At 30.6% G+C, this 14206-nt stretch overlaps 1 protein-coding gene across 2 annotated transcripts; it reads right to left on the reverse strand.

Moving 5' to 3' along the window:
- Positions 1–5443: 5443 nt before the first annotated feature.
- Positions 5444–9313, reverse strand: LOC125855547 (uncharacterized). Of its 2 annotated transcripts, none has more exons than XM_049535277.1 (11): positions 8845–9313; positions 8375–8476; positions 8167–8283; positions 7768–8023; positions 7492–7646; positions 7048–7409; positions 6855–6954; positions 6679–6738; positions 6457–6540; positions 6247–6363; positions 5444–6053 (listed from the first exon to the last, which is right to left on the reverse strand). In XM_049535277.1, exons 1-11 carry the CDS (start codon positions 8902–8904, stop codon positions 5748–5750), a joined length of 1719 nt encoding a protein of 572 aa, XP_049391234.1. In that variant the 5' UTR covers positions 8905–9313; the 3' UTR covers positions 5444–5747. The 2 variants fall into 2 exon arrangements, with proteins under 2 accessions (XP_049391234.1, XP_049391235.1); XM_049535278.1 differs by having other exon boundaries at positions 8375–8473; positions 8845–9301.
- Positions 9314–14206: the final 4893 nt, after the last annotated feature.

A 14206-nucleotide genomic window follows, 5' to 3' on the forward strand; every position in this document is an offset into this window, starting at 1 on the left:
TTTTGCTCATTGTGATAGTAAAAAGGATGTTGTTTAAATTTAGAGTATATTTGAGGGATGTTTTTAGTCAAAAACTCGTATTCATACCATCAAACTTGTGGCTAAATAATTTTGGGATCGAGTTCAAACAATTAAATGAAGTTATTTATTATGTGAATCTAATTTAATTGTGCCTACATCGAGTATCAAATGGAAATTGAAAAAATAGAATACTCTCAATCCTGTCCACTAGCCTCAAAGGTGTTTAAAATCTAAACAACTTTAGGGATCAGTCAAATTTTCCAAATAATTTATAGAGAATAAAAGTTGGGGTATTTTTTAGGTGGCAAATTAATTCAACTTAAATTGATACTACTATAATCTAATAGGACACATTGGACACGTGTCAGTACGATAGATACATTTAAAATATAGTTAGTTTCGGGATAATTATTTGATATATAACCAATAAAAAGCTACAAAATAGGTAAAAACTATCTCTAAATTTCATGACTCGATTATATTTACATCACTTATCTAGAAAATACTTAATAATACTACCCCAATGAGGTTCTCCTGCTCCTTGGACCCACCATATAGCAAGCGGGATTTTATTAAATTTAACAAATAGAATTGGTTAAATATTTGACGAAAGTTAAAGATGCTCACTTTCAACAAACTTAAGTGACTAAAACTTTTCAAGAGTACATCTAAAAGAGCATTTTACACGTATCTCCAAACATAAGAAAATATTTTCATCATTTTTTTGCTTGTGAGTTAAATTGAGAAATTTAAAGAAAAAAAGAGAAGAAACAAATTAAAATTTAGGAAAAATTGCAGAAATTCCACCTTTTAATTTACTTATTACTATTATCCCCTATAAGTTTTACAAATCTCCAAAATCCCTCATTTTCGCACATCAGATTAGTGTATCTCGCGCATCAGATTAGTGTATCTCGCGCATCAGATAGTGTATCATCTATAAAAATGTGCATCAGATTAGTGTATCTCGCGCATCAGATAGTGTATCATCGATAAAATGTACATCAAATTAGTGTATCATGTATAAAATGTAATGTATCTTACTCAACGATTAATGTATCTCGCGCATCAGATTAATGTATCAGCGCTTATATTATTGTATCCATTTTGAGGGATTTCTGTAATTATAAACTTTTAAGGGATAAATTGTAATTTTGCCTTAAAAGTATGTGATTTCTATAATTTTCCCTAAAATTTAATCATTAAACTGAGAAATACTTCATTGGGCCTAAATGAAGTTTTATGGGCTAAAAGGATAGCCTTGTGGAAAAAAGACTAATGGGCAACCATGATGCACAAACAACGATTGGACCAGCTAATGACAAGCCCAGTTATTGACCATTTTTTATCGGGTCATTTGCACTTCTGTTCCTATTTTGTGTTGGTCTTTAATTTTTATCCCTTAGACAATTTTTATCGGGTCATTTGTAGTTATTGTTTTTTATCCCTCAGACAATTTTTATCATCGTAGCTTGTTATGACAATTGTTTAGGATAATTTGTCAGGTTGTCTGTAGTATTTTGTCGTGGTTGTCTTCATTTCCGTCATTTTCTTCTCTATACTACTTTAAGACTCTTTTTTCCTTGAGCGTTGGTCTATCAGAAACATTCTCTTTATCTCTAAGGTAGTGACAAGGTTTGTGTACAGTCTACCCTCACAAATCTTACTTTGTGGGATTACATTGGATATATTATTATTGTTATCGTAATATTCCATATGTTATGCCTCGCGCCCTTAAATTAAAGATTAGGCCATTCAAAGGCTAAAAATTATTATCTCTAAAAAGAAACTTGCAATTCTACGTCTATAATTATTAGTACTTTTTAATGTCAGCAACGTGTGTTGATATTTATGACTTGCCTGCAAGAAATTCAGAAGCATGCAAATCTAATGGGCCTTGAAATGTACGGGCCCAGGCCCAATTTTGTTTGGATATGGATAGAGTTTAGCTTTTGTTACTGGATATCTCTGTAACTATCCACTTTATGGGAAAAGGCATTTTGTTCTTTACTTCAAAATGATGACCCGGCCCACATGAAAATGACTTGTTAACTTCAGGACCACTAAGTTTTTATTATGTCTAATTAAGGACTTTACTTTTTTGGGTGGAGCTAGGGACAAAATTGGATTCTGGATGAACATGTGAAGTCCTTTTCTGAACAAGCATGTGTGTTTTCTTCAATCATACTCTTGCCCTTTCCCCCCAAAGTAAAAAAAAAGGCGTGAGACGGAGCTAGAATTTTTACAAGATTTAAAATATAAAGACATAAGTATACAAAGAAGTCAAAACCAACTTCGTTTCAAGGAAAGGGATTCGTATGAACTCCCTTTCAATATCCTGGCTCCGTCATGAGGAGAGGGTTGTTGACACTTGTATCTCTAAGAAGTAAAAGTCCAATTAAATCCCTTCAATGTTTAGTAAAAATTTTATAATAAGAGATCAAGTTTTAAAGTTATCAGATGCCTATATGCAGTTCTACTGGAGTACTGGTAGCTTAATAATCAGTAGCAAGAAATCGATGAAATAGTCAAGACGTATGAAAATTGGACCATACACTAGTCCTATAATATGATTATTCATATTCCAACATCTATAAATTGATAAATAGTTTTTTTGTCATTTGGTTTTAGAAGAGAATTTTATGTTTACATAAGTAAGCTAGTCCATATTAACCAAAAACATAATAATTTGCATTATGTCATGAACTAGACACACATTTATAGTTGGTTCTCTAATTTTGAATATTAGATTTCATTTTTAACAAAAATCAAAATAAGAACTCTTTTAGGGCTAAATTTAAGGGCCTTATAGACTTATACAATGAAGATTCTCCTTATTAACATCAATTCACTTCACTTTCTATTGAATATATACAATTGATAAGGACAATAACAATATATTCAGCGTGATCTGAAGAGGATGATATGTATGCAGTCTTATCCTACCTTGCGCAGGTAGAGAAACTATTTCTGATAGACCCTTATTTCAAGTAAAACATATCAAAAATTAAGTATTTAAATGGAAAATAGAACAATAGCACCAATAAATAATACGAAAACCGTGAAAAAAAATAAGAAAATATAATAATACAGTAAATGATGGATAAACACGCAACTATCTAATATAGTCTAGTCTTAATGATGCATTAATATAGTGCACTTAACAACCAACTATCTAACGTGGTCTGTTCTCTAAATTATTAGTAACCAAATATCTCTAGCAAGCTATGCCACATAAGAACAAATTCATCGTAATTATTGTTCAAATAGTATTTATGTATTAATAAACTAATCAAATATATATATTCTAAATTTATAATCCAATTATAAGTATTTGAAATTGTTGTTCTAAAATCTAAAATTCAAATAATCCAAATTCTGCATCTACCTCTACGTCCGCCTCCGTTAATGAGCAAAAATAAAGTAGGAAGAAGTGGAGGCCGGAGGGGTAAGTACAGGATTCATGAAAGTTTTATTGAACACATTTATGAAGTCTTTATTTTTTTTGTTTTTCATTTGGTGTTTGATATCCACATTGGCGTTTAATTAAATCCGAATTTACATTAGAAAGTTCCACGTTAGGGGATAAACCGCTTCTTAATAAAGACAATTTCATACTCAGGAAGACTCAAACCCAAAACCTCTGATTGTAGATGATCACTTTAATAAAGTCAAATGTAAATAATTGATGAAACAAATCTGTGACCTAAGTCACTATCCAATACATAGTTTGCACATTATTAACAGCCTAGCATCATTTGGCATGTTCCATGCATCCATAACTATGTGCACAAATGCCACCCAACTCAGCCAATCCCACTCAACCTTCTTATATCCTAATAGTAACCTCATTTTCTTTCACACTTTCAGGGTAAAGTCTACTCTTCCATAAGTATTTAAGCACTTTCAATTACTTAAAAGTTTTAGGATTGTAAATAAATCAATATTGTGCCAAAACCTAACATTAAAAATAGGGGTGTACATGGCCGGGTTGGTTCGGGTTTTTCAAATATCAAATCAAATTATTTGTGTCGGATTTTTAAATTCATAAACCAAACCAAACCAATAAAACTCGGGTTTTTTCGGGGTTTTTGGGTTATTTCGGGTTTTTCCGGTAAAGTATTCATACAAACATATAATTTACTTGTACTTTAAATATTTCTTTAGTCCTACCAAAATACAACTATCTAAGATGTTTCTTAAAAATATAACACAGTATGATATGATTAATGACACTAAAATATCCAACAAAAATAATAATAATGAAATTGTGTAAAACAAATATTGCAAATTAACAAGTCATAATGAAAATTATCATAATTTAAAAGTACTAAATCATGCTAAAATTTAAGTTTAATAAGTATTAGTTACATGACTAAATATTAAAGGAAATTAAAATTAGATTATGTATTTTAATTGTCTAAACCAATGTAAAACTAAAGAACAAATATTCAATATTATTGTTATTCTTAGTGTTGAAATTTTTTTTCTTTTGCATTAGTATTAATTTGATTTTGATTTAAGCTTTATTATAATTACCAACATCTGTGGACTATAATTTTTATTGGCTCATTCATAATTCTAAGTTTCAAACTTGAAATAATATATTAAAAGATAAAAACTATAAAAATGTATAAGAAATATTTAAAATTATATCAAAGTAAATATTTTTATGTATAAAATAAAATTTTAAAATTATATTATATAATGTCGGATTGGTTTGGTCTCGGATTGGTTTTTTTTAGTTAAAACCAAACCAACCCAAATATAGTCGGGTTTTTTTTTTCAAAACCAAACCACTAGTCTGGTTTTTTTTTTCGAGTTGACTCGGTTTGCGGTTTGATTCGGTTTTGTACACCCCTAATTAAAAACATATCAAAGTGATTTCTTTCCATACAGAGTTAAGTTACCTAATGCATGTGCTTGATGAATAATCGAGGTGTGCACAAATTAATCCCAACACATTATAAAAAACCTTAACTCTATTCGGTGAATGTTTTGTGCCACATTGTCCATCCTCTAAAAATAACAACGCAGCATGTTGGATTCTAAAAGGATGCACTATTTTTTTAGAATCCAACACGTACATATCATCATTTTTGAAAAGTCCAAAGAAATAGATCTACATAGAACATAATGTAATGGCAATTGGGATTCTAGTGTCTATATTTGTCTCTAGTAGACATTATGGAGGAAGATCCAGCTGCATATCTCCTTCAAATAATATTAGTAACAAATCCAATTTAATTCAATGTTTGACAGATTTGTATATTAGTGTGTCTCCATTCACACAATCTGCTTGATGCCACTTTCTATTATAATATACAGTTGGCCATCTTTTCAGTTCTTGGACATAAAATAAAAATTAACTAAAAAATTCTTATTGTTTATACTAAAACTCAAGAGCTGTTATCTTGCCATGTTTTTGGAAGGATACATTTTTCATAAAAGAAATTTAGCCAAAGAGATTTTGGTTTTTTCATGTACAAAATCAGCTAAAATAAAAACAAACCAAAAAACTAAGAAAACAGAAAGAAAGCCCAATCAAGAACTCAATCCACATTGTTGGTTTTATGTAAATCAGCTAGAAATCTATAAATAATTACTCCTCACAAGTGTCAAAATTTACTTACAAAATATACACTTAAAACTTAAACTATGTATCTGTATCCCTCACTATACCACCAAAAACTTTTAAGTCTAGTTTGGTTATTGAGAAACAAAACTTACATGTGTAAAAGGTACCGGAAAGTAAATTCATAAGGCACTATCTGGAGAACGTTGGAAAGAGGCTCGTTATTCTTTCTCTCGAGGCAGTTGATTGCTTCTTTTCCGTGTTCGTTTGGAAGTTGAAGGCATATCCAATCAAGTAGTGACTCTAGATCCTTTGCAAAATCTAGCAGATACCAGTCCAACAGCTTTGGTATTGCTACCAACTTCTTTGATGTTGAAACACCAACGGATGCCTGCAAATACTCCTTCTTTGCAACTTGAAGCTCATTTTCAATATTTGCTGCTGTGTATACTCTCACCTGTTTTAAGACAGCTCCAGAATTAGCATTGTTGTGTATAACAGAGGCACGGAAGAGTAGAAAATATGAAGATTCAGGTTGGTCATTTGTGGTGTTTACAAGTTGAAAATTATGTAACACAGTTGGGATTGTTACAATGATATGAAGTATCAGATGTAAATAAATTTTGAGGTAAAAGGCTCTTATAACTTACAGCAGGAGAGGAAAAACTTCCACAAGAGAGCGCAAATGTCACCAATGGTTCGGAAAGCTCCAAGCCAAAGACGCTGCGTGCAGTCATCTCGTCATTCTTTACACCCTTAGCAAAAGTCTGGTGAGAGCATGCAAACATGGTAGACTTGTAAGTTAAACTCAAGAAGCATGAACAGGACAAAAGGTAATTCCCTAAGTTGAAAAGACTTACAAATTTTGAGTGATAAGGCAACCTCAAAATGAAATGCTCAATGGTTATGGCATTAAGCAAGTGTCCACTAACCTTTATCGTTGCCTGTGAAAGGGAGAATTTCACCAATTAAAAAGCAAAGAAAATGCATCATATCATTATCAACTGATTGAATTATCAGGCTTATCGAATGAGAGAGTACAATTGATATTGCACGGATAGGATAGGACACCGAAGCATTACCTTTTGCATCAATGCCACAACCATTTCAGGGTTCTCAGGTAGGCCATACTCCAGGAAGGCCTGAAATGTTAACCGAATGACGGAATGAGTAATAATTAAAACAGAATTTGGAAGGTGGCGTATTCATAAATCAGTATACACAGAACACGCTAAACTGTTGAAATCTAAAATCTTACATTCATCATGCATGAATTGTAAATGTTGATCCAGAAAGCCAGCTTTTCTTGGTGGCTAAGGCCCTGTAAGTTCGCTGACGCAAGTTTCTCAAGCAGAAGTCTGAAAAGAGGACTAATATATGTGAGAAAACATCCTAATAGAATATCTTGAAATATTATATAGTCTCACTAAGCTATATATTTACCAACTTACTTCAGTCGACGAACTAGGAATACAGATATTGTTGTTCGATTTGGATTGACAGAAGAAGCTTCAACTGCATATAAATGCTTATATGGACCGATATCTCTCCTTTCAAACTTTGAACATATTCCATAAGGATCTCCAAACTCTTTCTTCTCAATGCTCTCACATGAATTATATCCTGTCAATGAAGGCAATGTATCTGCTGTAGTCCTGCCCTTCCTAGAGCTCATTCTGAGGAAAATATTCGACAAGCATTTCAAAATATTTTCCGAGATTGTGTTTGGACTTTCATCTGGTGACAGTTTTCTATCTTGAGTAACAAAAATTCTCTCTTCCAGACTCCCATGGTACATTACTTGATCCTCCAGCTGCAATTGTAAAAAAATCTATATCTGTTATGCTGCACAAGATTCTAAGTTTGGAAAAAATGAAGGTCACCGAATTATCAACCTGCAATTTCTGAGGATCTACGCGTTTCTCTGCTAATCTGTTCTCAGCAGGAAGCTTCTTAACAGGTGTTCTGACAGTTTTCACTTTCGCATTTACTGATCGATGCTTGCTTTTCGTGGAAGACAATGAGTGATTCTCTTTTAAGCAGCCGTCATCTGAAAAAATATGAATTTCATAAGGATAAACTCACTCTCTTACTCCATTACCTTGACAAGCATGACTATCATTTTCCTTTTACAATTGGAACAACAATGAATTCCAGTTCCACGAGATTACCAGAGAGAGAAGGCAAATGTCTTCCCGAGAATGAAGCTGAATTCGATTCTAGTTGGGGCGATAGCTTCGTTTGCTTCTGCTTCGGACTCTTCACTTGATTTTGCTCAACAGTATCAGTCACATTATCCATATTCCTCTTGGAGGACGAAATATACACAGCTTCATGATACAATCCTTGCCTGAAATGCACAACTTTCTCTTCGAGCCTAACGACTTCCTCCTCCAAAACAGCTACTTCAGCAAGAAGCTCCAGTGTCTATGAATTTCCAATTACATAATCACACTTAGAATTGCAATTGCCAAAGTGGAAACAAAGAAAATCTCATCTTCAAACTTATAACAACATCAATTGTATTCAATACATTGCAACAACATCATTGAAGAACAAATAATACTAACATTTGGAGGAAGATAAGGAGGAAGACGAGGAAGTGCACCGAGAGGTCGAGTAAACGCCCTTTCAAGAGCTCTATGCACATTTTCCTCATGCCTGAGTTTCTTCTTTAGCTTATCAACCTACAATTTACACATAACAATAACAAGTTAAACACCAATTACAGATTCACTGCAAAGCTAAACAATTCAAGAATCAAATGAGTTTACACACATCTTGTAACAATGCTATCTTTCTCTCCCTGATTGCTTTTCGTCTATTTATCGGTGTTTTCTCAGTACTCATTTTCCTGTTTCCTTGCATTTCCACTTTCTCCTTCAAACAAGAAAACAAACTCAGCTTCCACAAAAAAGGAATTATAGATGTAACGGAAAAAGCATAAAGCACAAACATCCAGATAAAAAGGAGGAAAAAGCAAACAACAATATGAAACTGATGTGGATAAGTATCAAATAAAAACTCACATTTTTTTTCAAATAATTCTGTAAAAACACAAATTACAAACCCAAATCTACCTTAAGCTAATTAGATCATCTAAACTTCAACAAGACAATAAAGATTCATTTTTTAAAAACAATATTTCATTGGGTAAGAAACAATTTTCTGGGTAATTTCCAGAAGATAAACAAAAACAAATCAGCACCCAGAAATTTTCTACTCATAAATTTCAGTAAAAATCTCACCTTTACATTCTTTGATGGAGTTTTCATAGATTGCAGACTGGTTCTAACTCTAGCATTCATCTTTTTAACTTTCTTTTTTCACACCCAAGAAGGAAAAAACACAAAACAGAGAGAATAAGAGGCTCAGAGGAATGAATTCATTGCAGCAGAGCAGATGCAGAACAAGCGGGAAACAATGGTGAAAAATTGAAAACTTGAATTTCAATTCAAGAAAGAGGTAAAATTGGAGACCCAATAGGCTAAAAAGGACAAAAAAATGTTGAGTTGGATCCTAGCATTTTCTTGATCCGCGTGAAGTCAATAGCACCAACCCACCATTTCTTCTTCTGCAATAATCCGTACTCACCATTTCTCAAGAACAAACATTATTAGATACAATAGGACCTGCATATGTATATGTATATATATAATGTATTGTTTCATAAATATATATATATATATACACACACAGAGTGAGATGGAGCAGGCGTGGGGGGACTGTAATTTGTTCTACTTGTGTTGTGTTAATAAAGAGAGTATGGGGGAATGAACTCATGTGTTAAATATTATCTCGGTGAATCAGAAACAGATTCAGAATTTAAATTTGATGAATTTTTATTTTTAGAATTATACAATTTGACATATTGAACTTTGGAATTATGGGTTCATATTCAAATTTTATATTTATTATACTTTTGTAATTTTAAATAGAAATATATAGTATATATGAAAAATATTAAATTAACAATATAGTACTACTTTCACCTATAGTTTTGACACAATACATGATTTATTCAATGAATTCATTGTTGAGTTCAAAAGTATGATATGAGATTTAGATTCATCGTACTTTTAGTTAAACTAATGGTGGATTATTATGTTATATTATTCATGTTACAGTTTCAAGTTGTGTAAGGAGGTATTATAATTGTCTCGCATTGGTTGAGGGAGTGAATTGTTATCTTTTTATTTAATTTTGAGTATTAGTTAACTAATCGGATATACTTTCTTAAATTGAGTTAGTTAGGATTAAGGATTTCGTATAAAAAAAAATTAAAACTATATATTTATGTTAAGTTTAACACTCTTTTATCACGAAAATTAATTATTTAATGTAACCATATTACGTATTTGTTAATTAAAATTTCTAAATTGGTTTTAACTTTAATATAGATATGTTTCGTGGAGAAAGAGTGAAGAGCATTGAAAGGTAAATTAGTTTGCTTTGTGAAAAAGCAAGCTAAAATGCGCATCTAATAAGTGCATCATAGTGCCGTACGCTACCAGACAACCCATCTTTCTGTATCATCATAAATTAACGTGCGCCATTACCTTTTTTTAATTTATTTTTTCACTAGTGTCCGATATGTTTTGGGATCCACCCAATTTGAGTTCGAGACGAGAAATCTCATTTTGAAGGTAAAACACTTTTTACTAAAGATAATTTTATACTTAAAATTTGAATCCAAAATTTCTAATTAAAAATAATAGAATATTTATCACTCCGTCACAATCTTCATTAGCTATCACCCTTTTCATCTTAAGGAGTGACCCCTTTGCTTTACTTTGGGGACTTTGCTTTTCTTTTTTTAGTTACTAACATTAATGTCAATCTAGTTTGTCTAAAAAAATTTCTCCTTTTCTTTGTTTATTTCTTTCTTTTTGAGAAATGTCAATTTTAAGCTCCAAACCCATCATGAATTTTGATAATATCTTCCCTTCATTATTTGCAAATAAATTTCCATAAATGTTAGTGAGTCCATATAATTTTGTACCTCTTAGAATATTTTGCTTGGGTAGAAATGCAAAAACTCACAGTTATATTCTTGACTTTTGGAGTAAGAGAAGGCAAAGTATCATAGAGGGAAGAGTCAAATTGGTGACAACATACTGATTTTTTTAAGAGTAAATTTTAGGAATATCAAAAATTAAAATTATATTAGCGTTCTATAGCTACAATTTTGTTATTTGCGCTCCATAACAAACATAGTTACTATGGAGCGTCTGATTTGTTTAAATCGCACGCATCTGATTTATATAAAATCGTAGTAATGTGTATAAATCGTAGCGATTTGTATAAATCGAATATCTATGTCTATGAAAATTGTGTTTGTATATGTATATGTTCTTTGTGTTAGGCTAGAGTGGCGAGCAAGATTTGGCAAGAGGCGAACGAGAGAGGGCAGAAAGTGGAGAGAGGTGAATTGTATATCTATATCTGTTAGATATATATATATGTAACTACTATGTATATGTATCAATGATTGTGTTTGCATATCTGCATAAAATTTGAATTTGTATACAATTGAATCGAGTTAAAACATTTATATATCAAATCTCTCTCGCTTTATACAAACACAAATTGTACATTGTATTTGTATAATTTGTGTTTGTATAAAACGAGAGAGAAAGACGAAAGAGAACTGGGCAGGGGAATATTTGTATAAATATAATTATAAGTATATCAGATGGAGAGATATGCATTTGTATTTGTATATATAGTCTCTCTCGTTTTATACAAATACAAACACAAACACAATTTATACATTTGTATTTGTATAAAAGTGAGAGAGGCGAGAGAGAGAATTGAGAGTGGAGAGCAAGATTCAGGGGAGAGAGGCGATAATATAATGGCAAAAAAAATGTGTTTGCTACGAATTGAAATTAAATGAAACTATAGCTATAACATTTATTTTGAATTAATAATTTGCTATAATACACAATCTTCCTTTTTTTTTATTGAGCTATCTAATATTTAAAATTCACCTATATAACTAATTAAATTCACGTTTTATATTATAGGCTTTACAATTTTTTTGTTATCAAGGCTCGAGTCTAAGTCTATGATTAAGAATAGTGAATTCTCATCCATTCGGTTATATTCATGTGTAATCACTGTAATACGAGTAACTAGTTAGTTAACATTCAATTTGTAACCCCCAAGCGATTGCTTTCATGGCCTTATAGTAGAAATCCATGTACGTAACATGGAATTTTTTAAATTTAGTCGGATTAATGAATTTTTGCCTACAAAAGTCATAGAAAAGAATAATTTGGTTTGTTGAATGTGGATAATGCTATATTCTCTCATTTTCAAAATAAAATAAAATAATAGGGATGCTTGTACAATTTGTTGTTAATTTAATTGTCATCTAATTGTCATTTGTCAGAGTTCAGTATAAAAAAACTACAGTACTCTTCTTTTTCTGAACCAGATAAAATAATATCATAAAGAATTTTTAAAAATAAAGAATGTGGTCATAAATGAAAATTCATTTTTTTTTAAAAAAAGATCGTCACGTATTTAAATCGTAACTCACAGATAAAAACTGTTATCCCACATTCAAAATATAATGTTTTTTTTTTCCTTTTCTTTCTGTGTTCTCCCCTCACCAATTTTTGTTTTTTAAAAAAGAAAATAATTGTCCTTTTTTTTAGCTCCAAAGAAAAAAAAAATACTAATCTGGTAAGACTTGAATGAAAAGGACTATCGATAAGAATTGTGGTGGGACAAATAAGATCTCTCTATTTTTAATTACTAAAAGTTTTGAGTTATAGTCCAGAATAAGAAAATAAATTAACTTTACATGACACGAATTTGAACTAGTCGATTTGAATTATTAGAGCCCTAAATAAGAAAACAAATGATCAATCTTACATGACACGAATCTGAATTATTCGTTAGAGCCCTGGAAAAGAAAACAAATTATTAATCTTACATGACACAAATTTAAATTAGTCGAAGACCGATAAAATTATCGGATACCATCTGAAAAAAGAGAAGAATGGAAAAGGCTGATAAAATCACATGGCTGTCTATTAAAGTGCTTTAAACTTGAAAGGGATTTATAAGGCAACCAAATAAATGGGAGTAATTGCCTTTTTCAATACTTGGATTTCACTCATTCGTTTTATACTTTTTTTTTTTAAATGAAAAAAGAAATATGTTCATGTTCAATTCACATATTGATGATCAAGAACCAAAGTTGAAAGATCAATTAATTCATGATTTGGTCTCTTAAAAGTTTGGTTATTAAATTTAAAAAACTCTATACATTTAGCTAATCAAGTTAGGAACCCCAATTAAAAGCTTGTGATGTAAAGTTATACTTTGCCAATTAATCTACTCATAAAACATATCCATAATTATTTGATACTCAATTTCATCTCACTAGAAAATGAACAAGAATTTTAATAATTTGGTGGTAACATATTTGAAAAAATGATTTAATTTATATACACTGATAAAAATAATAATACTATATTAACTTGTTGTAATAGGCCAATTTATTAATACTTTATTTATCAAATAACTAATTCACATTTATTTTGAACGATTGATTATAATGATCTCTTATTTGAGCAGACAAAGGATCACCTCATTACCAAGATGTCGAAATGTCATTGAAGGCCATTACAATAACATATCCATTGTAGTTCTACGTTTACAAGTGAGATTTGAAGAGTTTATGATGTATGCAATTGCAATAACAAAAAAGAAACTTATGAATTGAAACGATTTTTGATATACCCGCGAAAAGACCATTAGTAAATCTAATATTTGAAAAGGTAATTTCTATATTCTGTGTTATTAACTTTATAAAGTTATTAATTACTGACACTCATCTACCAAAAATTAAAAGAGACACTTAATTGAAGAATAAATTATATTATATTACCAAAAAGGAATAATTATTAATTTATATTTTATAGTATAATTAAAAGAAGGTGATCATCATGATAAATACACATGGAGAGGTGGGTAACATTATTAGGGGTGCTGACAGACTGAGCAATCATATATATGGACATATCACGCTCTTAGCACGTGACTTACTCCAAATTAAACCACTAATAATATTTCATTAAGCTTTCTACTTTAGTATTATTGTTAATTAATTGGATAATTAGGCCATGTTTCATGGATAAAAGACAAGTGTGTGTATATATATATATATACACATAAAAAATGATATGACAGTTTTTTGAAGAGTGAATTCGATTTTAATTTATTTCTTTGAAATAAAACGGTGAAAAAAAATGTTAAATGAATTATCGAGAAAGATCTATTAATGAATCAGTTATTCATTATGAACAATGAGTCATGACTTAAAGGAGTTGATCTAAGATAATATTCTATTATTTGTATATGATTTTGTTAGCGTACGTAACTAGCTATGGGAATTAATTGGATTAATTAATATAGTATATATTGCTGTAGAATTATAATTCAAAAAGATTAAATATAGTAATGAACTATATATGTTTTTTTCTAGTAATAAATCTACGAGGGAAAACATCATCGTCTCCGTGCACGCTAAGTTTTTGGGGGACAAAAGTTCATTTTTTAAATTAAAATTAAAACTACTCCCAATAAATTAAC

The sequence above is a fragment of the Solanum stenotomum genome, chromosome 2, assembly GCF_019186545.1.
Source record: "Solanum stenotomum isolate F172 chromosome 2, ASM1918654v1, whole genome shotgun sequence".
NCBI lineage: Eukaryota > Viridiplantae > Streptophyta > Magnoliopsida > Solanales > Solanaceae > Solanum > Solanum stenotomum.